The sequence below is a fragment of the Sebastes umbrosus genome, chromosome 11, assembly GCF_015220745.1.
Source record: "Sebastes umbrosus isolate fSebUmb1 chromosome 11, fSebUmb1.pri, whole genome shotgun sequence".
Lineage (NCBI taxonomy): Eukaryota > Metazoa > Chordata > Actinopteri > Perciformes > Sebastidae > Sebastes > Sebastes umbrosus.
This window is the reverse complement of record NC_051279.1, coordinates 16,162,435-16,188,153: the sequence shown is the minus strand read 5'-3', so window position 1 is coordinate 16,188,153 and position 25,719 is coordinate 16,162,435. Positions and strand designations below refer to the sequence as shown.

Sequence of the window (25,719 nt, the reverse complement as noted above, 5' to 3'; positions counted from 1 at the left end):
AAAGGGCAGTGGACAGGTGAAAGCCGGGGTTAGAGTGTAGTCATTATGATAAAGATAGGTAGGAAGAAGGTGAGATCAGGACACTCATGGTTCCTCATTTAAACCTGCAGTAGGCAGAATGTTTTTGGCATCATTGGGCAACAATTTCCATAATAATCTTTCAGCATATTCTAATTCAAGTGCTCTGAGAGAGAACTAGACTTCTGCACCTCGTCTCTGTTTTCAGGCTTTAAAAAATCTAGCCCATGACGGGAGAATTGGCCAATCACAGTTCATTTCAGAGAGAGAGCGTTCCTATTGGCTGTGCTCCAGCTAGTGGGCGGTGCTTGGTATTTCCTCAACTGATCTCAACATGGCTGCCGGGTCACAAACTTTCTAATTTTTACAGCTAAACAGGACACTACAAGATGTTTCTGAAAACATTTGAAGCGAGAAACAGGCATTACAGTAACAGAATACTGATTCATATTTGATCAGCGCTGCCTAGTTTGACAAATTTGATCGGAGTTCGCGAGTGATTGACAGCTGCACAGAGACAGCAAGGCTGCAGCTCGGCTCTGATTGGTTGTTTTCCTCCTGTCTGTGAAATCTTGCAGATGCCATTAGGAGCACCGGAGGACACAGAGGCACATGATTTTTTTTTCAGATTACCTTTCTCATGCACTACTGTCAGGATATACTGACCGTTTTCTAAAATGTTTTTTTAATCTTATTTGCTCCATTTCTACCCACTGCTGATTTAACTAAAAAATACCGGTCTGATAGTTCAGTGCAGTGTTTTAAAGGAATCATACCTGCTCTGCACTCTCTTCAATTAACCAACCCTAAAGCATAGCAGAGATTCTTTAAACAACACAAGTCTGACTCATTTAGCAGGAATTATTGAGGGGGTTGTGCAATTGCATGGCAGAGCAAGTTCAGACCAGCTTTGCTCTGTGCAAAGTAAATTGAACCAAAAAAACGTACAGTGTTTGCTCACCTTGTGTTTGTAGAATTCCAATACACGACGTGTCTTTTGGCCACAGCAGCTGAGATTAAATTAAAGAGGAAAATCGTGGCTTTCCAGGCAGGCACATCTCCCGGCGTCACCATCCTACTGGGGGGCCCGCGGGGCTGCACCGGCTGCACCGGCTGGGAGTGGCCGTCAATCAGGTGAGGAGACCCGGACAGGAGAGAGGAGCTAGTCGGTGTGGACGACTTTCCTCAGCAGCTTCACCAACTCACGGACAAATACGTCATGTGCTGCTGCAGTTCCGCATGATGCATGAAGGTAAACTAATAAAACGTCACTCAAAAACAGGTTAAATCACTTCTTCAGTTCAGAATGGAAGGTGAGAGCTTCCACAGGGGTAAAGTTCTAGAATGTTCCTCCGTGTTCCACATTCTGAACTCTTGGTCTCTTCCTGAAAAGTAATAAAAGATAGTAAAACCTGAGTTTAAAGGTCAGGGTTTTTTGGAGTACACACACACAGTCGTGGGTGGGTGCAGGATATGAATTGAAAATGCCAGCTGGTTTGGCAGCAACAGGCTGAGCAGCGCTGGAAGGGCGGGTCCGCCGAGCAGAGGGCGGTGCCAGGGGGAAACTTTGGGCCAATCAGCGGACAAGGGTGTGGTGATGAGGGATGCTGGTGGTGCTGGTGGTGCAGGGTTAAATCCTGGAGAGGTGCGCCGACTGGTGTGAGGAGACAGCCTGTCACTGGTCCAGTTTTTAAAGAGAAGCCTGACATGACTCATCTGGAGCTGCATACTTATTTATATTTATGTAATGCAACACATGATTTAGAGTCCTTGAGCAGCTCATCTGCAGGTGTTTGATAGGTTAGGGCAGGGGTCAGCAACCTTTACTATCAAAAGAGCCATTTTAGGCAAAAATAATAATAAAAAAACAATCTGTCTGGAGCCGCAAAACATTTGAGCATTTTGATGAAGGTAACACAGTTTATAGTCTAAGTATATAGTATATAAGTCTAATGCAGTGAGGGCCAAAGAGTAAATGTACTACGGAGTATTAGGGCCACATTGAGGGAAAAAACTTCTGAGATTTCTAGAATAAAGTCATAATATTACGAGAAAAAGTGATAATATTATGAGAAAAAGGTCGGAATGTTAGGAGAATAAAGTCGTAATATTACGAGAATAAAGACATAACTTTAGGAGAAAAAAAGTCAGAAGTTTACGAGAATAAATTCATAAATTTACGAGAAAAAAGTTGTAATATTACGAGAATAAAGTCGTAATATTACGACAATAAAGTCGGTATGTTACGAGAATAAAGTCATAACTTTACGAGAAAAAAGAAAATAACACGTAAAATTACTACTTTATAATATTCTGACTTTATTCTCATAATAATACGACTTTTTTTTCTCGTAAATTTATGACTTTATTTTCATAATATTACGACTTTGTTTTCTCGTAATATTATGACTTTATTCTCGAAATCTCCGATTTATTTTTTCCCTCAATGTGGCCCTAATACTCCGTCGTACCATCGTAACATAGACCTACAACAATGATAAATAAAAATGAAAATGTAAACGAGGAACAGTTATTCATTTCCATTTTTAAAAATCCACAGGGAGCCACTGGAGAGGAGCTAAAGAGCCGCATGTGGCTCCGGAGCCTCAGGTTGCAGACCCCTGGGTTAGGGTGACCAAGTGTCCCACTTTACGAGGGACTAAACAGCATTTTTATCCCAGTTGTTGTTGTCCTCCCACATATTGAGACAATGTCCCACATTTTCATTGGCTCTAGTTTTCAAAAGTCAAACCACTGTAGGACAGACGCTTTTCTAAAAATCTGGCTTTTATCCAATGGCTGTGAAGAAAGCAGGGAAGGCTGTCATCACGGCGCTGTGTGTTTGCTGTCAAACTGTGCGCCCCACGTGGGTCAAGTGCAGGGTGACCTTTCACCGTCTTTGCTGTACACTATGCCGGGGAAAATTGCGAGTCACAAACTATGCAGATTTAAAGGCTGAATATGATGGAAACCACAAAGAAAAAGAAATGCGACTACAACAAAGACTACTTATAAGTGGGTGGAACTGGTGGAAAAAGATTTTTCAGAGTTTTTTGCGAAATTTTCTAGTTATTTTTCAATATCACACAGGGGAAATACGAATCTAACAAGAAACGTGCAGCTCAAAAAGAGATGTGCCGATCTATGGATGCATTCGGGCGAAGCATAGAGATGTTACAAGATATAAGAGGCAGAATAGATGTTTATTTTTTTAAGTTAGACACTATATCAAAATTGTAGACTAACCTCTCAGCCTTGGTAGCGTGTCCCACATTGTTCCACACAAACATACTCTTTGTCCCACATTTGATTTGTTGGGATCTGGTCACCCTAACCATAGGTACTCCAGCAATGAGGTGCCTTTGAGCACAGATTTCAACAAACAAACTTCCCACTTTATTCCTTCCAGCTTTAGCTTATAGTGTAGCTCCAAGTAGGGCAACATTACATATTACATGGTAAAATGGTGCATTCAGGTACCCAACACACAAGATAATCAAACGGTGGGGAGCCATACCACCCCCTTGACTGTCCACATCCAGTCCAGCTACACTTGGCTGCATGAAGTGTGTGTGTCTGTGTGTGTGTGTGTGTATTAATTCACTGGTTGTAGTCAGCCGCCCCAGGGGAGGGTGTAGTGACAGTAATCACTACGCCTCCATGGGCGAAAGCCACTGGTGGTCCTCTCTAATTATCTGATTCTCTTAACTGTGTGCGTGTGTGTGTATGTGTGTGTTTGTGTGTGTGTGATTACTATTGTTCCAGCACTATCACTCATCCAGACGAAGTTACATTGATAGCTTTGTGTTATTAGCCGCTGCTGCAACTGCACGTTTGGCTATTTCCTTTCTGCAGGACCCCCCCTTCCTTCTCTTGCTTTCTCTATCTTTTATCCTGTGTATGTGTGTGTGGTTCAGATGTGCGTGTGGCACTAGGACTCATTAGCTCACTTCCTGGAGGTCCTGATCATTAATTTCCCATGATGCCTCAGTGCTCCTGTGTGGCTAATTTGTCCCTAGTGAGCCAGCGCTCCCTCAGCAAACGTGGAGCGGACCACAGAGGAGTAACTCACTCTGCAGGGGTCTCTCTCTCTCTCTCTCTCTCTCTCTCTCTCTCTCTCTCTCTCTCTCTCTCTCTCTCTCTCTCTCTCTGTCTCTGGTTCTGACTGATCTACAGGACCAGACACAGCCTATCATTTTGCCAGAGGTTAATAACACTTTGTGCAAATTCATTTCATTCTCCCTCTTTTTCAGTGGAAAAACTTTCCAACTTTCAATTTGGGATTGTCTTCAGAACATAACAGTTTAAGTCTTCAGTGGCCCTGCAGCTATTTCTTCTGTCTCACACTATAAATTGACCCGTTTGACTCAGATTAGATTGGAGAGAAAAGTGGTCTCATTTACCTCATGGGAGCGCCAATTGAAATCTACAGTTATGATGCTCTAAATTAAGAGCCGTGTTGATTGCAAAGCTGATGGATTTTGCACGTGCTAATGGGCGTTTTAACTAAATAAGCAGAAAAAGAAACTTTACAGCTTCCCTCCACCCTCAAACCATCTCCATCTCTTCCTCTGCTTCGCTTTAATATTTGTTTCAACTCCTGTGTGTCTGCTATTCATCATTATCAGCACTCTTTCCAAAATCTTTTCCCTCTTTTTTCTCCAATCTCTATCCATCATCCTAATCTTCCCTCTCATTGATCTTCTCATTACTGGTCAGATATATTTTTCCCCACATCTCCTGGCACAGTTTATCTCAGCAAACATTTTGTCCTTTACTCTCATGTAGGATTCCTGTAATAAGTATTTCTCTATTGCATTGATTATGACTAAATATGCAACAATTACAGTTTAAGTTTGGGAAAAAAACATGTTAAGGTATTATTTAACACTAAAAAACAAGCTTATCAGGACTGTGTGGATGTCAGATTTGATTGACGGTTGCCTGGCAACATAAGCAAACAGCCCCACAACTGTCACCACATTTTGAATAAAATATTCCTAAACCATAATTGGTGCACACAAGTATGTGACATTACATTTTTCCATCTGAGTTCGTCCCACTTCAGACAAAAACACAATAACAGAACATTTCTCGTGAAATAACCCAAACTGTTCTTTGGCAGGAAAATTGTGTGTTTATGTGACCAGTGACCACATACGTCAAGAATCTGATTTAGGATTTCAGGGCCTTTTAAAACCAACTCGGATCAAGCTAAAGATGATTCATAAATATGTCAACTTGAAGTCCAAGCCCATACCCCATTTCTGTAACATGTTGAAAGCTAGAAATGACATGTCATTGCTCCAGGCGTGAACTAGTTTTTAATGCCATTTTCAATAGTTTAAGTGCATATTTTCCGGGCTGTTCATGTTATGGAATCTGCGGTAAGAGGCTTAACAAGTGGTCAGCTGTTTTTTTTTCCATGTGCATGCACAGATACAGGTGACAAACTAAAGAAAGGATTAAAAAGAAAGAGTGTCTTGGTGTTGGGCTCCCATTAGCCTCCAGAACGGCTTCAATGATTTTAGGAATGAACGCCATTCTTCCAGAAGATGTTACCTCAATTAGTGCTGGAGAGGGCTGTCTAACATGTCGTTCCAAAGATCTCCTAAATGTGTTCAATTGGGTTGAGATCTGGTGATTGCAAAGGCCAAAGCATATGATTCATATCATTTTTATATTCATTAAACCATGCAGAGACCCCTTCAAGTGGAAAAATGTGCATTCTGTGGCTCGTTTATTCAGGTTTGTAACCCATCCGTATGAATTATTTAAAACTTTTAGACATTCTGCATACAATTATTACTTATTATTTTATGTCATATGCCAAAGGAATTTTCAGAATTCAAGGGGAGTATTCATTTAAAGTTACAGTGTGTAGGATTTGGCGGCATTTAGTGGTGTGGTTGCAGTTTGCAACCAACTGAGTACCCCTCCGATCACTCCTCCCTTTCCAAGACTGCGGCAAAACCGTGGTAACGCCATTCGCTCAGAGGCCATCTTTACCATAATAACACTACTTTAGGAGCAACGGAAGTCAGACGGCGGCTGGCGGTACCACCGTGTTGCACTCTGCGGCTCACTTAAATTTAAGCTTAAACTTTATTACGTTCGTCATATACATATAGGTACTTCCATGAAATTTGACCTTTGCATTTAACCCATTCTAAGCATTTTAGGAGCAGTGGGCGGCTGTGAAGTGCCTGGGGAGCTACTTGGGGTTCAGTGTCTTGCTCAAGGACACTTTGACATGCAGACAGTAGGAACCGGGGATCAAACCGCTGACCTTCTGGTTAAAGAAGAGCTACTGGGCTGCAGCCCCCTCACGTTACCGCAGTTTCACAACCATGTTGGAGAACTACGGTGGCCTTCAGGTGACGTAAAAATGCAAAAGTTTCTCTCTAGAACCGGTGTTTGCTTTGTCCATCTTACTACATCCTGCTACTGTAGAAACATGGTGGAGCAACATGGTGGACCGGTGAAGAGGACCCGCTCCCTATGTAGATATGAAGGGCTCATTCTAAGCTGACAAAAACACAACGATTCTTATTTTCAGGTGATTATACACTAATGAAAACGTAGTTATGAATATTACACACTGCTCCTTTAAGTCCCTTTTCCTTCCTTTTCCTGCTGTTCCTCCTCTCTCGCTCTCCTCACCATCTCTCCCTCCTCTCTCTCTTTTGTACAGTAGTGTCAGTAGCCTCTTAATCCTGTTATCTCCACATATACAGGCTGACACCAAGCCACTCGCCAGAGCTGTAATCAACTACCCTACCCTACACACACACACTTTGCTTTTTCCTTAAACACTCACACAGCATGAACACACTCCTCTCCCTATATCAATGTCTCTCTTTCTTTCTCACACACTCAGAGCGGGACTGGCCCCATTCTCCGTCTCCTCTGTAATCCCGCTATTTTTGGTCTCTTACTATTTTGATCGGCCATACGCCTGCATGTTTCATGCACATCTTGGCCTGTCTATCACTCATCACTCGAGCACTAGGCTTCCCATAAGATATCTTGTCTTCGCCTGTCACTCTTCCCTCTCCTTACTTTTACTCAACTCCACCACATCTTCTCTTTACATCCCTGTATTTCTTTCTGTGGTCCCTGCAACATTTATCTCCACATAATCAGAGAGTTGTTAATTTTCTTTTATTTGGCTTCATGATCAGGATTATTACGTTATTTTTGAACTCACTCCCCCCCCAACACACTGACTTACAAAAGAAGCCTTTTTCATGATTTTATCTTTGCCTTTATCTTTGTCATTTTGTACTTTCTGAAGCTTTTTCCCCCCCCCGCCTGCCTTTCCTCTGCACGCCTACTACACTTATTTGCAACAATGCCAATTTGATGGGGTCATCACTTTAGTTGTGTGTATTTTTCATTTTCACCTTTTGCTTTTGTGCGAGTACATTGTGTGCGGCTCTTTTTCTTGTGTGCACCTCCGCTCTTTTCCTCCCCTTCTCTCGCTGCGTCTCAGTTCCGTAATTACAGCTCTGGACTCAAGCAGTGATGGTAAATGCTTTTCTATTCCCCTCTCTCCATCACTCCCCCTCAATCTCCATCTTTCTCACCAAGCAAATTACATCTCGGTTACTATAGAGACGTGTTTATTGAATGCTTTTTCGCCACACTTTCTTACTTCCCCCTTAGACCCTTTCGCTTTTCCTCCTCTCTTTCTTCCTCAGCTCCACCTCTCTTTATCTGTGTTTACTATTTCCTCACACTGCAGTGTATTGATGGTCATCTGTGTCTTTTCCTTCATTTCATTTCTGTCTTTTGTTGTGTGAGAAGCCACTTCAACTTCTTTGGCGACTAATAGTTGCTATTTGTAAAGAAAAGATGAAAATTGAGGCAGATTTTCGATGCATAGTCGGGGCTATTGTTGTCGCTATGTACTACATGTAAGCAGATAAAGAAGGCCAGGTCTCTTGTACAGTGTGTGCTATCCATTACTATTGACTCTGAAAGTGGCCGTCACTGAATACAACAGTCTGAGATGTGAGCAATCCGATTGTGTCCCTTCTTTCTCCTCATCATCACAGACACAGTGTCCAATCTGCTTTTCTGTCTTTCTCTATTGGCTTTTCTGTTTTTCTGTTTGTTCATCTGTCTTTCAAAGCTGCTGAGCCTGTTCTCCGTATGTTCCCCCTCACTCCCCCTCTATCTATCTTTGATGGAGGTGGGAATCAAACTTCAATACTCTTTTGGTACTGACTGACTGAAACTGTCACGTACTGTATATGCGAAGCTGGCTTTGCATGCTTGCACAATTTCTCTCCTTAGCTTTTTCTGTGATCAGAGTTACCTACTTTCTGTGAGACAATATCTGTGAGTCGTGTTTCCATTCAATCAAGCGAATTTTAAATGAACTTTTGAAATGTGGCAAAAAGAAATGCGAATTAGGTGCATTTCCATCAACTGATTTGTATTGAATGAAACAAACAAGTCGCCATGGCAATGTAACCCATCTACGAGAGAGGTCTTCAGGAATTTGTTTCAATAGGGCAAGTTTTAATTGTTCTATCATGTCTGGAGATGAAGAGGATGTAATGCAATGATTCTAATGCACGGGATTATATGGGAAGACAGCGGAAACAGCTGATCAATCGTGTGAGTTAAACCTGCAGTAGAGAGAGACTGTGTTATTTCTTCCTTCAAAAGTTACATAATCTTGCTTTAAATCCAAATTTTGCCATTTTGATAGAATATTAACAACCAGAATCAGAATTAACTTTATTGTTCAAGAATATTCAAACATAATAATTTAAGTCAGGTTGCTCTATACAAGGCTATACAGATACAATAGTAAGATACAAATAGATGTACAGCTACACAAAGACATAAAGCTAAACAACAAAACAAATGAGGAGCTATTATGTCACAAGATAACTGACCGATCTGCAAACTCTGTCCACTGATGAAGACCATGAGATGTAACCAAGTTGTAAGCTCCAGAAAAGGATAGTGGACCTGGAGTTACGATTTTTAGGGGGTTTCAAAGCTACTATTTCCAGTGTCAACATCCAACATTATTGTTTAACATACAGTATCTATATACAGGTTGAATTGTGACTGAAAACTGTATGATATAGCCTACATTTGATTATCTGGAAAAAGTCATTATCACAAAGCTGAACATTTTTTCTGAGCTCATGTTTTGGAGATACATGGGTGAGTGATGATACCTGTTTCAGTATATTACACAGGTTTGTTGGTATACTGTGATGTACAAGTGCTGTAGTACAAGAGTGCATGGAAGTGCAAAGAATGTTGGATGTAATAAGTTACTTTGACTTAATATACAGAGGTTTTCCTACTGTCACATGTCAAAATGTGTTCTGTGAAAACTCCTATTGACAGTAAAATGATATTATGTACATGTTTTTATAATTTCTATGATATGTATACAGTATTACAGGGTGCTTGTGTGGCGTATGTGTTTGAACTTTGGCTTTTGATAAATGAAAAAAGGCTTTTTGTTTTGTAGAAGAACATTTTTATATTCCTCAATATGTGGTACCAAAACTCAGCATTATAGTATCACACCAGTCTTCTTCTCTGTTTCTACAGTTTTCCTCTTTCTGTCCTGTCACCTACTTTCTGTGTCCCCAGCTCCCCTGTCCTCCCCCCCTCCCTCCCCTCTCGCAGCATTTGTGATGATTAGTACAGTCAGACGGAGGCAAGAAGAGGACACGCAGCCCACTCTGCATATTCATCTGTCCTTCTGTTCCTCCTATTCACTCGGCCCCTCGCAGCGGTCTCTCTCTGCTCTCTGTCCACTTCCTCACTGTCCTCTCTGCATGCCAGCAGTCATCCTCCCCCCCCGAACACCTCCACAATTTATCCTCTCCTCTCCCTTTCTGTCCCCTACTGTACTGACTGCATCTCCCTCCGCTCCTCCATCCATCCCAGATGGACCGAGTGAACCCTCGGTAGTAAAATTAACTTTGAGATGAACGAGGCGATGGCTGTTTGCGCGCTCAGTTTGATATTCTGCCAAAAATGCAGTGAAGGTTATGTCTTGATCTATTTACTGCCAACAAGACACTCCACTTTTGTGACTTGCAACTTCTCCAATTACGCTCTGGTGTCTAAAAAGATTCTTTTCGGTGCCAATAGTAGAGATTTCCATTTAAATACAGCTAGAAAGGAATCAACGGGGCGGTCTAGTGGTTGAAGTGACTGTCCCATTACAGCACATCGACGGTTGAACCCCACCAAAGTGACTTTGAGGAGAAATCCCTCACCTGCTCAGTCATGTGGCTCTGAATAAGAGAATACATGAATCTTTTTTTAGCAGCTTTGACAGGAGAGGCCAACACATGCAAGCACTCAATTGTCACTTAGTGTGTTTTTATAAATACTTGCTTTAGATACTAAAACGGAGACAGTGACACCTTTGATGCAAAGTCACAATATCTACATTTAAGTGGATCCGCTCTTGTATGGAGAATCAAAGCTGGCAGATACAAGTGTCGTACAAACAAAACTCCATTTAGTTTTTGTCTTTTTTTTTTTTTAACCTCCATATAATTGTTAGTTTCTTGCTGTCGCAGTGTTCGTAGCTTTCTTCATTAAGTGCACACACGCGAGTGTTTTCCAGTTTGTGTCTGTAATCTCTTGACTGTCGGTGTGTGTTTTTGTGGGCAGCGATCTGATGGGGATTTGGCAGACATGCTTATGTGGTAGGAACTAAAAGCAAGTTAATTGTTCCCCGAGGAAACATTCAAACAGGCCGGACCACTTAGAATTATGGGCTGAAGATAAAAATGCAGATTTTTTTTCATTTTTTTTTTTCCCTGTCAATGACTTTTTTCCCCATCAACGATTTTTCCTGTGAGTTATTACTGCGCAATCAGACACTGAGTGTGTGTGTGTGTGTGTGTACAGTAAGCATGTGAGAGAGAAAGAGGAAGACTTCTGTGCATGTTTGTGGATCTGCTCGTCACAAGAAACGCCTGTTCTTTCGTTACATCACAATGTTTGACAGGTTTACAATGAATACCTGCAAACATTTAATTAAATGGGAACCGCGCGCATGTTTTGCAATAATCCCACTTCATGCTCTGTAATTAACTCTGCGTTCACTTTGACTTAATTGCTCTACAAGAAGACACGCTGTAAAGAGAACAAACAATATGCTCAGCCTATAGCTACATAATTACCTTGATCGGATAGATTTACAGCCGATGCAGACAAACTCAATGAACGAGAGCGTAAAGTTTCTGTTTACAGGTTTTTGTAACTCCCACGTGTCGATGCGGTGGCTGCCGGTTTGTGATTTGAATTATTAATTGCTAGTTATTGTCTTATTGCTGGAGGATGTGGACTCTGTCTGCTGTGGTGTTCTTCCCCTCCACAGAAGATGGCTGAAAGTGATATCTCCTAATGATTGCCCTCTCATTCTCCCCTCGCTGTCTTTCAGTAAATGAGGGAAAGTGATATGGTTCTCTCTCTAATGACCAGTGTGAATAATCGCCATCTAAATAAAGGCTCTGTTTGGTGCTAGAAATCTCCCAGTCTGTCTCTCGCTATCTGTCTCATCCTCTCCGGCCCATTAGCTGATGAACATCCTCGTCTCTCTCTGTTGATTTCACACCTCTAACTCTACTTTTTTCTTATTATCACTGTGTATCCAGAGTGCTGTCCCTCTTTCATCATCGATCTTCTGGTTAAAGTTTTTTTTTTTTTTTTTCTTTGGTCCCATGCTTTCCTCAAACCAGATGGTCCATCTTTTATGTGCTTGTCAGTTTTCACATCCCCAGTCCATTACAGCTGTTGGGTGTGTGTGTATGTGTGCGTGTTATGTGTATTTTTCTCTCCACAGATCAGAGAGGGGCTCAAATTGACATCCATTTCGGCTGCGCGTTTAGCTTTTATATCCTCAGCCGGAGTGAACGGTGAGAGGAACCGGAAGACATGAAAGAGTGGGAGAGTGCTGGGTGGGGAGAGATAAAAGAAAGCACTAGAAAAACCTTGCTGTCTGTCCGCACGTTTATTTTGTGCTTACTAAAGTTCTTCTTCTTCTCGTACATTCTCTCTCTCTTCGTTGGGGCGAGGAGGAGCTGAGTTATTAAAACGCCAACCTTTCCAACAAGAGGCAATAAATCAAACTAAATATCCAGGGGAGAGAGAGAGGAGAGAGACAGAGAAGGAGAGAGAGAGAGAGAACATGGAAATGAAAAATAGGGAAGGGATAAGTCTAGGAGGGGGATTTGATGAGCAGAAGGCTTGGGAAAGAGGGAGAGGAGACGCAATGAGAGAGAGCGGTATTATAAATTGATGTAGGGTATGAGAGGAGAAGAAAGTAGCGAGGAAAATAATGAGCGTCTCATCCGGCCAGTCTGATGCCTCATCCACTTTGATTACAGACAGACAGGCCGGCCAATCAGGGTTAATTCACCATCACTGCAAATCAGTCAGACAGCGAGAGACTCATTTTCAAGGCAAACTATAAATGTTTTCCACACTTTGTGGCAAATGTGACTTCAACTAAAGAAAAATGGAGTAATGGCAACAAAAGAGTTGGTGAATAGATGGATGGATGTCAGGCCTTACATCGTGATGATGATGATGAACAGATGATCAGGGAGGAGCTGAAGCCTCAGTATAACCCTCACACCATCTGGACCTGGAACATTATAGGCAAAGAAAAATAAAAGTGCATTAACCCCTGAACATCTACTCCAAAAAACTCACAAAAAAACCCCAGAGAGAAAACGCCAGAGAGACCTGGCAACCCAGAGAAAACAGATACTATGTCCCAGATCCATACACTAGTATGTACTATATATTAATCTTTTTGCAGTTAGTATAACAGAAATCAACATACTTCGCCATTAATACAATTTTCAATCAAACTGCGACTTTGGAATCAAACTGCCAGTTTAACTTCTTAAAAGGAAACCAAAGTGTTTTTTTGTCTTTTTTTTTACAAAGATTTAATTATTTTTTCTTGTTGTTTGTTTGCTTTATAAGATCTTTTTGAAGCTGTCTCACCACTATCTGTTCTTTTAAAGTTGTGCAGCTTTGATTAGCTCCTTTGTGGATCAACAGCACACTCAAAAATCAGGCATTTTTCAGCGTGCATACTCACTTTTTTGATTATATGTAATTTTATCACTTTTCCAGTGTGAACATACTCAATATACCTGCTTATAATTAGTATATATTATGGACTTGGAATGGATTTATTGTGTTAGCTTGGCCTAAAACAAAGGGTAGAGATGGAACGACACTTACAGCTCCACTTCAGCCTGCAGAAAGACACGAGAGACTACTTTTTTACCAAAATAAAACTCAATATCTGGTTGGGAAAGAGCTGACTTTGACATAGAATCAGCTAAATATGTCAGATCATGTCACAGCCTGAAGGTCAACCAGCAGTTTTCATAAAAAATCTGCCTTCTCCTTCAGACTGTTTTTCCTCTCTAGTTCTCACCACATTCAATTAAATAATAGGTATATCTCATCCTATCACATATTCTTCCATTTTTCATTACTTGCTCACAATTATTTTCTTATCTTTCAGTAAATACTACGTTGTATATTGATCTAGTTGTATACGGTGTTGTATAGTAGAGCTGAAACCAGTCGATCAATAATACAAGGTACAATAGATTAATAGATACCAGGTAGCCTACATTTAGTATCTGTTCTGGAGCTTTTGATTGTATCATAGGCTTTTCCTCAGCACATGAAGGTTACTCTGTTATCATGGAATTGTAAATGTTCTTCATTTTTAAACTTTTAAAAGTTGAGATCGAAAGATGATGTTATGCTAAAAAAAAGATTAATCAATAAGTCGATCTGCAGAAAATGAACTGGCACCAATTTTAATAATTGTTTTCCAGCTTCTAAAGGACTTTCTGCTCTCCTGTTTTTCATATCATTGTAAATTGAATTGAAATGGGAGGATTTGACAGGCATTATTCACAATTTTCAGGCATTTTATAGACAAAACAATGTATCAAAAAAACGGTTGACAGATTTATGCATTATACAAATTATTACTGGCAGGCCAATTGTACAGAGGAAACCAGTTGTCTTTGTTTATTACATCCAGAATCATTCTACTTTCTGTGCATTGACCTTGTACAACATGATCCGGACAATAAAGCAGCTCTGACTTGGAGACAGAGGCAGTTTAAAGGAGACCCAGTTTGAGCGTGACATTGAGAGGGCTTCGAGGTTAAGTGCTTAAATGGTTTAGGCCCTTTTAAGTGGCTGTTTTTTTTTTTTCTCCTTCATCCCGTGCTCCCTCTCTTTACCCCATTTAAATGCCTAATTTGAGAACAGAGACATCAATCATAACTCAGACACACTGAGAAGCATACACACACACACATACACATTCATTATTGCTATCCACATGCTGTATATTACATAGTGTTCACAGAGTGGACTCTCTGCTTGCGTGTGTGTTTTTTTTTTTAGAGATTGGGGAGACTTCCAGGGTAATAGAGAGATTCAACGAGCGTGAAAGAGAGATGGAGCAATAAAGAGTAACACTCTTGTTCTCTCTCCTCCGTCTCTTCCCCCACTGGACCATGAGATGGGCCGTATTTCACTACATGCATTTTAAAGAGAAAGCAATTATTATTTGCCAAGTCTGAGAATAATTATGTAATTTTTAACAAGCTTCCTCTGAGGACAGTGTTTTGTATTTGGAAAGTGTTTGACTTTATAATGCATGAATTCAGGAATGTCCCTGCTGAGAGGTAATTTAAGGTACTGTTATAAATAAAAGAGAAAGCAGCTGATCAAGACTAAACTTGTCTGAAGATTGTCAGAAGTGAAATGTGACAGCTTGTCTCCTTTAAGAACTTACAAAATGTGTTCTTGTCTACAATTTTGTGGCTGATATTATAGTCTTAAATTAGACTTCAGTCACAAAGAACACTAACACCTAGAAACTGACTTAATGAAATAATATCAATGTTCATCTTTTGACTGAATCCTGAGCAATTAAAATGAGGGAAAACGTTGACCGCTCGTACCCCTTCGGTCGGATTATGAGAGCACTTTTCTCGCCTTCTGTTTGTATGGTTAGACTTTAGGGTCTGAGGCGAGAGTTGACCCTTAGAAACGCACTTGAAAGGCGGTGGCATCATCCTACTGCTGAGAGCGTGGAAAACAACTGTGAGCGCATGAAAAACAAGATGATGAATAATGGAAAAGCAAACAGAGAGCATTAGCCCGAGACTACGGTTAGGCTATTGTTTTCTGTACTGTATTTTCTGTCTTTTAAAATGCAAAAATCCCATATTTTCATTCGGTATTTTCACCATCAGAGTCTTAATTTACTAGGTGGCATTTTATTTTACATTTGGCTGTGAATATCTCTGGGCTTTACTCTTCAGCGTGGACATTTTTGCCTCTTCATGCTCGAGGAGAGGACCGTATATTAATAAGTGGTTTTGGACTTAGTTCAGCTCTGTACTTAGAGTGCTTCAACACAAACACACACACACACACACTGACACTACCATGTCATACACAGGAGGTAGCTGGCACTATACGCTGCTACTAATTGAATCACGTATTACATTTCCTGGAGGATTAGTTTAGCCTGAGAGACTGGTGTGACTGCATGCATGGGCTGTAAGACAGTTGGTGTTTGTGCATCTGTGTGTGGTTGTGTGTGTGTATACTGTGTATTCATTGGGATGGAGAACCTACATATCAATTATTCATCTTGTTTGCTGCTCAATCAGATACTCAGGAATCCATCTCTCTCCTCTCTCTCACCTGCAGGGATTACAGGAGGTGCGGTGATGGGACACACTACGCCGCTTTCACAGTGAATTAGCATGCTGCTGCTGCTGCTGTTGTGCTGCTGGCCAGGAGGTATGTGCCACAATGGTTACAGATGGAAGGCAAGGAGACCATCATGGTTTTACTGGGTGATCTGCTGTTGAAATTGAGTCCCCGCTGACTGTGGATAACCGAAGGAATTTCAACCTCCGCGACCTATCGGGGTGCATATAAATAATAAAAGCTAACCCGTGAAGGGCACTGCAAACTGCAGAGGAAGTGTTGGAACAATAATGCGAGCCTTGTTAGCTGATGAAATTAAATGATTTCGGATCGACGTTAGTTTTAGAACAGTATCTTGCTAAGTGGGGCCTGCAGATGGAAAATCCTCACGCAAGTGTCACTCAACCGCATCTACTTTACACTGATCCAAATGTGTTATAAGCCATCCCTAAGCGCTGTAAGGCTGTACTTAAACACAGCGGTGCTCTGTGCTAAATGCTCTCAACAGACTTCTGACATGCTCACAATGACAATGCTAACATGCTGATGTTTAGCACGTATGTTTAATATGTCCAACGTCTTGGTTTAGTGTGTAAGCATGCTAAGATCAGCTAATTAGCACTAATAAAGAACTGGTTGATAGGAATGTCCTTAGTTTTGCAGGTATTTGGTCATAAAAGAAAGAAGAAAGAAATTGAACTGATGACGGCATAAGATGAAGACAAATCCTCCTCCAGGGATCATGCATATCTGTACCAAATGTTGGCAATCCATCCAATAGTTCATTAGAAAACAAAAAGTGTCAACCTTATGGTGACGCCAAAGAAGGATACATTATTTCGGAGCCATAACTGCCAACCAGTGGCGGACTCAGACTGTCTGAGGGGCAGGGGCGGAAAAAATAAAAGGGTCACCAGCGCGCAGAAACTTACAGTATATAGGGCAGCCTATATGGCACTGCATAACATTTTCTCCAGTTTAAGGGCACCCATTAGTGCATTGCATCTACTCCTTCTCCACTGGAAGGGCACTCTAGAGGGCACTTTATCATGTTTTATCTACCATAGACGCATCCAAGAGGGCCCTTTTATTGCATTTCTTTCAAAACCCTGTGTCCCCCAGTGCTGCCAGTCCATCTAGTAGATGTTGAGATATTTCACCAAATAAGTGAGAACTTTGACCTGCTGGTGGCTCTACAGGAAAAAGGGATCACCAGTAATTAGAGTGTATACTGTATAGGTAGAGACCTTGAATTTATAGCAAATGGCATTGCAATCCATCCAACGGTTGTCAAGATATTTCAATAGTAAACCTTGTGGTGGCGCTAGAGGAGAAGTCGGGGGATCAACAAAGTCATTAAGGATTCATGAGAATGAGGACAGTGAATGTCTGTACAAAATGTCATCAGGGCAATCCAATCAGAAGTTGTTGAGATACCAACCAACAGACTGACGTTGTCTTCCCTAGAGCCAGTTCGCTAACATGGCTAACAATGATGGACAAATCGTCAACATCTATAGGGAGAATACTTCAAATGATTGAGTTCTTCCCCTCTTTGACCTTTGAATCAGCCTGACATCACTTACATTTCTCCAGTGTTTTGGTAGTGTCTGGTTTGTTTATGTTATGAATGAAAGTGTAGTTGGTGCATTCCCATGTTATACAGTAGGAACTCGTTAGTAGGCTCCAACTGTGAGTATGCTGTGACCTTTGACCTGAGTCTGGAGCTGCAAACTGTTCTGAGTCAAGATGCATACATTTACTGCAAATCCCCCCCCACCTCAGCTTGTTACTGTGGTCTTTGCTTTCAGGGACAACACAGTGAAGCTCACTTTTCTGTCCTTTGCAGCACGAGAGAAATAACTTGTTATTCTTCTTTCTATTGTGTTTATGTAGAGATAAAACTTTGCAGATTGTAAACAGTAGTCTTTCAGTGTGGGACATTTTTAAATCCAGAGGTGATGTCCTTTAGTGTTGCAAACTGTCAAGTCCCCCTCCACTGAAAAATGTGTTTTGCTAATTGTTACTTTGCTTGTGCAGAGTATGACACTAGAAGGCTGTTTTCACATTCATCTGCTGAAAGTGTCTCTGTGCTCACCTTAAATCTCACTTTAACACATGTGACAGTTTGGAAGTCAGTGTAACACAAGTGTGATGTCACATACACACTTTGAATGAATGAACACTTTTCAGTGAAGTAGGAGACATCTTGTTGTCCAGCAGTTAAACGTTCAAAATGAAAAATGTCAGAAAAGTTTCATCTATAAGTTTATACGTTTTTTTTTATACCATACTGAAATTATTAAGTGAATACTGAAACTCCCAGTCAATGTGAACATATATAGTATATAATGTACGTAAGTGTGTAGATAAGGGGCTAAACTTGTACTTGACTCGTGTAAGTACATTACTGCAATCACTTGCATTGTGAGCACACAGTGTGTATGGTATTATTTTGCTTCATGCTGTGTAGGTATGCACACTAATGCCAGGAACAAGAGCTGGCATGGACCACCCTCGGCTCCATCCAAACTTATCCCTCATCACTCCCTCTCCATCCCTGTGGTCTTACGAGGGGAGAGAGATGCAGACGACAACAGTGACAGGCTGATCTGCTACTCGGTAAGAGCAGGGGGATGAGGGATGAGCCGGAGGAGGACAGTGAAACGATAAAGAGGACAAGAGTAGTGCTCAGAGCCTGTGTGTAAAAAGAGAGAGAGAGAAGAGGGAGGAGAGAAAGCTAGATAAGAAGAGGTAAGTGGTTTACAGTGCTGTGTATACTGTATGTAGGAGGAGCAGCAAGACTACAGGAGGCATTGACTGGCTTGGCGAAACAATAAAAATAGTGCTGACATGGTACAGTTAATGTGTGTGTGTGTGTGTGTGTGTGTGTGTGTGTGTGTTTGTCAGCACGTATAGTGGGAGAGTGAAGATGAAATCCTTCCCGCAGCAGTGATAAAAACAGAAGGAATGATGTGACGATAAAGAATAGAAATCAAAGTGAAGGAAGAAGGGAGAGCACAGGTTGCTTCGATTACGATTCCAGATGTTAAATCACACCTATTTAGTTAACTGCTGATGGGATCGATGGGGGCAAGATTGAGCAGGGAAAGATGGAGAGAGGAAAAAGTGTGGGATGAAAAGTGGCGGGGGCATGCGGGGAGCAACGTGAGAGGGAAATATGGTTGCCGTGCAAAAGCGAGAGCAGTGGTGAACAGAGGTAAAGAAGGAGGGAGAAAAGAGGGATGGAGGGCTGCGATGATGGATGTGCTGCTCTCGTTTCGTGCCCCCTAACGAAGACTCTAATTAGTGTTTGTGTAATTCCACACTGTCTCCTCCGCCTGCTCATCTTAATTAACTACATTCATCTTCCCCTCCCTCCATCCATCCCTTTCTCTCTCGCCCCACCTCCCTCTGCCCTCCTAAAATAACATACTGACTGTCTGAACCCCACCTGGACCAGACCTGCTTTTACTTACTCACTATGTCTCCCTCCCTCCCTTCCTCCCTGCCACTCGCTTTTACTCCCCCCTTTCTCTCCATCCTTTCACTGTTCTCGTTCCCTCCACCATCTGATGTCTCTCTCCCCTCTGTTTTCTTCCCACCTCACCTTGAAAAAACTCCTCTCTTTTTTTTCTCCAGCTCTGTCTCTCTTGCAGCTGACTCTGTTAGTGCTTGGCTGGCGTAAAAGCCTGCCCACCCCTGTGAGTCTCCAGAGCCGTGTATTGTGACGGCCCATTTAGTCATTCTGGTCATTAGTTTCATCAATAGGCTCAAGATGTAGCTGCGACGCCACCAGAAATACATGGCTACTCCATATTAGTCATACCTTAAAGCCAAGTGACGTACCAAAACAGCGAGACGATAAATTCAGCAGTAACGCTGAAACAAATTGAGGACAACACGACGCAAACAAACGTGGAAACAGCCACACAATCACTACTTCAGCTATATGAGGACCAATTGGGTTTAGGGGACAGGTTGTTTGAATGGCAGTCAGAGGAGGAGGAGAGATGGTGGAGGCTGTGTGAAGTGCATTTACAGATGGAGATGACAGGGCTGTTGATGACTGGTCTGTATTGTGTTATTGTGGCGAGCTGCCTGCGGATTGATCGGAGTACCTGCCATCATTTAGCCTCACAGTCTGAAATGGCTTTTCCTGCTTTCAGCCTTTCAGCAGTCAGTCAGTGTGATAAAGGACTGCTGGGAGTCAGAGCCTCTGTTTCACGGACACACACACACGTGCGCTCGCACACATGCATACACAGTCGTAAATGTTCTGCACACATGGGCACACAAACCCAATCAGACGAGATGCTGCGGGGGGCCCTTAGCGCTCACTGTTGCACAAATCAGGTGCCATTCAAAGTCGGTAAAAGAGAATAAAAAAACATTTGTATTAATGTCTTGTATTGTACATGTGTGTGTGTGTGTGTGTGTGTGTGTGTGTTCCACGTGTGTGCATGTTAACATGTTTGTGTATATGTGCTGATGCTCTGGACACAGCGGTAAGCTCCAGTTTGCTGAGAGCAGCAGAAACGGGGTTTTCATCCTCTTTAGTTTGGACACCAAAGACACACATACATCCATAACGCACCATCACAACCCAGAATGCATTTCACCCTGCAAATTTGCCGGCCCAGATAGCCATCATATTGCCCAAATGGAGAAAAGACACACACACACATGCTACATTGATGGCAAGTACAAGCCAATCGGTCCCACCTCCCGCAGAGGGTCAGAGGTTAATCTACCAGGGTTTCACCTGACAGCACTTCCTCGCAGCGGCCCGAGCAGAAGGACGAGAGGGTGGCCGAGAGCATCGAGCAGATAGAGGTAGAGCGAGGGAGGAGGAAGCAGGAGCAATAGGGCGACAGAGATAGCAGTGGAGACAGAAATAAGGGGATTGAGATAGAATGACAAAGAGGCAGCCACAGGCAAAGAGAGAAAGAAATGAAGAGAGGGAAAGAAAGCAGCAGAGATACAGGCGTAGAGGACACCGACTGTCTACCAATCGTGCCCCAAAATGGGCAAAAATCTCCCATCTGTCCTTTCAACTTCCTTCACAGATATGATGTCACCATCAGATGCCCCAAGAAGCCGTCCTCGGGGGTGGAAGGGGCACCTTTAGGCATTGATCTCAGATCAGCTTAGCCTCTGGAATACCTAACCTTTAACAATAAAAGGAAAATGCAAATCTGACCTTAGATGACAGTGTAAGTTAAACCTTTTTCCCCACTCTCCTAATCTGGGAGCCCACTGGGCTCGGCGTCACCTGTGCTGCTGCTGCTGCTGCTGTGGCTGATGAAATGTAGATCTGTTACAAAGAGCGGGTGGCAGCTGGCTTCTTCAACCTGCACCTGTTCCTCTTCTATGTGTGCGCATGTGTGTGTTATCTGTGTACCCGTAGGGCGGGGGGGTTTCTTGTGTATGTGTTTGTCTCTGTGTGTGTGTGTGTGTGTGTGTGTGCGCGTATACCTGCTGTCTTCAGTGTTTCTGTGCTGTCTGCAGAAGTACACTCGCGGGGGCTAATACAGTGCAGAGACTTGTGATATATGAGGCGTCAGGAACATTTGTCTAAATAGCCCCAAAGCCCAACCACTCCTATACACACGCTTGCAGCAGTGCACATACACACACACACTCAGACATACACATGCACACGCACACTAACTATCTTCTTAAGTGGCCTAAACTTTTTACATTCTCGCCGGGTCTGTAATTTGCACAAACGGTTGACAAAATAAAAAAAAGACATGAATAAATGAGTATAGAAACGTGACAAAGATGCTTACAGATGTACTGCAGAATACAATTAAGCAATTAACTTAATTAATCATGCCGTAAAATACTGAGCAAGCCCAGTTGACATCGATGGGAGTGGTCTCTTCCATGGTGACAACGCCGACATCCACAAGGCAAGCGGTGTCACCGAATGGTTTGAGCATATTTTTTATGTTAAATGCAGTACCCGTGAGGGTTTCTGGACAACAATTGTCATTGTTTTGTGTTGTTAATTGATTTCCAATAATAAATATATACATACATTTGCATAAAGCAAGCATATTTGCCCATTCCCATGTTGATAAGAGTATTAAATACTATACAAATCTCCCTTTAAGGTACATTTTGAACAGATTAAAAAATGTACAATTAATTTGCTATTAATCGCAATTAAATATTTTTTTAGTCGATTAACAGCCCTAATTATTATCATTATTATTTTCTGGAAATTTAGTTGCGGGTGGACTCTTCACAAGCAGGATATCTGACCACATCCGGGTCCTTCTGCAGCAGAGGAGCTTTCACCTCATTTCACATTTCACCATGTCTCTGCAGGACACACTAGAGCTACAGGAATACATAATACGAGCCAATTTAGTAAATTTTGTTGATGTTAACACAAAGTTTTGGGTCGTGTCTAGAAGTTAACCCACAAGTTGCGAAAACATGCAAAAAAAAACGTTTCGCAACTTGTGGGTTAACTTCTAGACACGACCTAAGTTCTGTCACTTTTCATTCTCTTTGGCGGCACCTAAGGCGATAAGCGATGATTGCGGGTGTTTTTTTTCGGATCCCACTTCGCCGCTTGTGACTTTGCCGCCAGTTCGTAATCCTACCGATGCAAGGGCTTTCATCAGTAGGCTCAATCATTGTTGGTAGATGGTGACTTAACAGACATTTATTTAACTAAAATTCTTGAATTGGATTTTAAAGTTGTTTTTTTTCATAGTTAATATGAAGTTGTTATCAAACTGTTTAATTGGTTATTTGTACATGTTATAGTTACATTTCCTCTGTGTGTCAGTCAGTTAGCTCAGTTTGTGTGAGTCAGCTGTTCCTTTCTTTGTTATTTTCCTATGGTGACTCATGGTTGCTCAATATCTTTGTGTCCATGTGTGTTGCATATGGTGTGATCTATCACAGTCTCTCTTTGGTATAAATCCATGATGGAGAAAACTCTTTCCTTATGTGAGAAATGGTATTACTGGTATTGCAGTGGTAAATTAAAAGTATGAACTATGCACTATGAAATTATGTTACTCACTTTTAGTAGGTGAATAATCACCTCAGTAAACACATTAACTGCATGCTTTAGTCATTCATTTATTTTAGATATGCTTTCATGTACGATTCATCTGTCCAATATTTCGTATTTATGCGCTAAAAATAGATTTATATTATTTTTAAAAGGATGAGTAAACTCAAATTTTGCCTTTCAGAATGTAAGTCGAGTGTGTTCGGATACTTTATAGCACACAATACATCCCCAGTTATTACCACAGCCCTCCTTCTTCCTCATTTTCTTTCCTCTTCAGCCACTGTAAACTCATCTCTCCCTTCACTGATGCGCTCTGTCTGATTTATGTCAAGATTTTTGGTTTAAAAAATGCAGAGTAAGTGAATACAGGTCTTTGTGTGTGAGAGTGATAGCGAGAGAGAGATTTGCAATTGTGTGTCATTCTCTGTGTGCAATGCTTGTCAGATATTTCTATCAATGTTAAAATGATACACTTCTTCGGCTTAGCTGGAGATTACGATTCCCTACAGGGCTGCACAGCCTGAATTAATTAAAACGTGCATTTATTTATCCAAAAAAGAGACATAAAACATCATCTTGACGCTTTAATAGCAAATGACGGAGGCGGAGAGAGTGTTGACTCATCACCTTGAGTGTGGATTTGTGTGTCTCCTTATACCATTTCAACTTTTCCGTACTTTGCTTGCGTGCTTTCCTCAGAAATCAATCAACAGTGGTTCCCCGCATTAAAAATAATGTCTGAAATTGGAAAGTCAGCAGTTTTGTGTTTTTTTTTTTGGATCAGTGCCGGCCTCCTCTCGTTGAAACTCGGGATCATCCTCTCGCAGCTACACTGACACCGACTTCTGATGTGGAAGTTAAATAAATAAAATCATTTCTCCATGGTAATTTTCGTCAAACCTGCCAAATGCAGCCTAAATATTTGACATGGAAGGAGAGAAGATCAGTGAGAAGTGAGATCAAAGGAGGGGGGGGGGAGTGTGTATGTGTGTGTGTGTGTGTGTGTGTGTGTGTGTGTGTGTGAGTGAGTGTGTGTTGGGAGGGTGTGCAAGTAGTGATGAAACGTACTCTGCAGTGTGATATTTTCAACACCACCAAATTCCGCTCCATCTCCTCCACACATGGGAGTAATCTAAACTCAAAGCAACGTTAGTGTGTGTTGGTCTCCAGCCAGGAGCGACTATTCTTCATATTCCTGTCACCTACTCCTCTTCTTCACCTTCCTTCCTCCTGTCTCCAAAACAACACACACACACACACACACACACACGCAAAACGATTGTATTTGTCTTTATCAGTCCCTCCATTTTCCTCGCCCCTCCTTGTGTTCGGCCTCCTTCGTTCAATATTTCATGCCGTTGAGAGCGTATCTATTCTGAGCTCTCTCTCTCTTTCTCTCTCTCTCTATACATGCCCTCTCTTCCTCCATCCCTCCTCTCTCCACACATCACTCTTGCTGTCCTCTCCCTCCTTCTGCACCTCTATAAATCTCTCTCTCTCCCCCTCACTCTCTATATCTCATTGCACTCCTAATGTTCTGTGCCCAACTCTTTCTCCCAACTCCTGACTTCTTTTCCACCCTTTCATTTCCTCTTCCTCCCCCTCCTCCTCCTCCTCCGTCCCCTCTGCCGGCTCAGTTTGCGTGACTGTTCAGAAGTACCAGCTCCTCTTCTCCTTCCCTTAACCCCTCACTCCTCTCTGCTCTTTTTCCCCCTTGGATTCCTCTCCAACCAAAACACAGAGAAAGCCCTGTTCTTTCTTTTTGCACCTCTTTCGTTTTTCTTACATCCCCCCCTCCCCGCCTCCCTCCCCTCCCTTCGCCGTTCTCCTTCTCCCCTCCAATCTTAGTGGCACCTCTCCTCCTCATCCTCCTCCCTCTTTTTTTTCCTCCTACTCAGCTCCATCCCCCCCCTCAGTCTCCTCCTTGCTCTTAGCCTGTACCAGTGTTGTTTTAGGCACAGCAGTGAAAGGTAAACAGAGAGATTGAAAATTCGTGTCAGTCAGTCGGGTGAGAGAGGGACAGGGAGGGAGGGAGAGCAGCAGAGGTGGTGAGGGAGCGAGAGGAGGCGGGGGGAGTGTCAGTACAATTTACTAACACAACAGTGAACAGCGAAGCAGGCCAAGACACAGAGCGAGCGGGAGGCGGAGTGAGAAAGAGACTCCCGGTTTCAAGAATGCCATTGAAATGCAGCACACATGCAAGTGTACAAAAATATAAATTGTTTACTGTACATTTACATGACGTTCGTGTACATGCAAGGGTCCTGCTGAATTCATATGTGCACTGTTTACTTCCCGGGGCCCCGGAGAGGGATGCGAGGCCTATAGGGGCCTAATATCCAATTATCAGTGCTATGAGAAAGCTCCGATTAGATTTCGAGGTTGCAGAAAGGAGCACTTGACAGATGTGTTGTTGGCCGGCTCTGGGTTGGAAATGTCATAAGAGCCCCAGTGTCACCGCATGCAGTCGGCCCCGAGGTCGTTTCTCATAATAACCCCAATACAAAAGTAATCCAATAGCACTGCAGCCCACGCCTGGAAAATCCAACCTGGATGATTAGAATTGACAGCGGCGTTTGTTGAGACAGAACATGTCAGCGTCTGTTTCAAAGAAAGCGAGAAGTGGATTTTTTTTGTTATTCAAAAAAGGCACCAAATCTCAGCTACCATCGGGGTTCGATTTCCAACTTTGTCCTCTTGCACCTGATTTACAGTCTCCTTTAAAATGTAGCCACACAGTATATTTACAACCGGCCCCTTGCAGCCGCTATACCGTCAATCATCCGTGCTCTATAGGCTGGGATTTGAAGGGTCACTTCACCAAAAACACATTTCCTCACTTAGTTCCAGGGGGATCTAGCCATGCAGATAGTTTCTGTCTG

At 42.3% G+C, this 25,719-nt stretch overlaps 2 protein-coding genes across 3 annotated transcripts in view; one reads left to right on the top strand and one right to left on the bottom strand.

Annotated features, from left to right (window-relative positions):
* si:dkey-246i14.3 (ephrin-A4) overlaps positions 1-1,924 on the bottom strand; it is a 35,675-nt gene extending 33,751 nt beyond the window's left edge. Inside the window, exon 1 of the mRNA XM_037784636.1 lies at positions 980-1,924. Coding sequence (XP_037640564.1) covers positions 980-1,092 — 113 coding nt within the window. The 5' untranslated portion in view covers positions 1,093-1,924. The remainder of the gene's footprint in view (positions 1-979) is intronic.
* Positions 1,133-25,719, top strand: part of efna3b (ephrin-A3b) — a 95,392-nt gene continuing 70,805 nt past the window's right edge. Inside the window, exons 1-2 of one of the 2 annotated variants that reach the window (XM_037784633.1) lie at positions 1,133-1,270; positions 15,793-15,885. In XM_037784633.1, coding sequence (XP_037640561.1) covers positions 15,849-15,885 — 37 coding nt within the window. In that variant the 5' untranslated portion in view covers positions 1,133-1,270; positions 15,793-15,848. Of the gene's footprint in view, positions 1,271-15,792; positions 15,886-25,719 lie in introns of those variants that run through there. The other variant, XM_037784634.1, reaches the window with a different exon arrangement.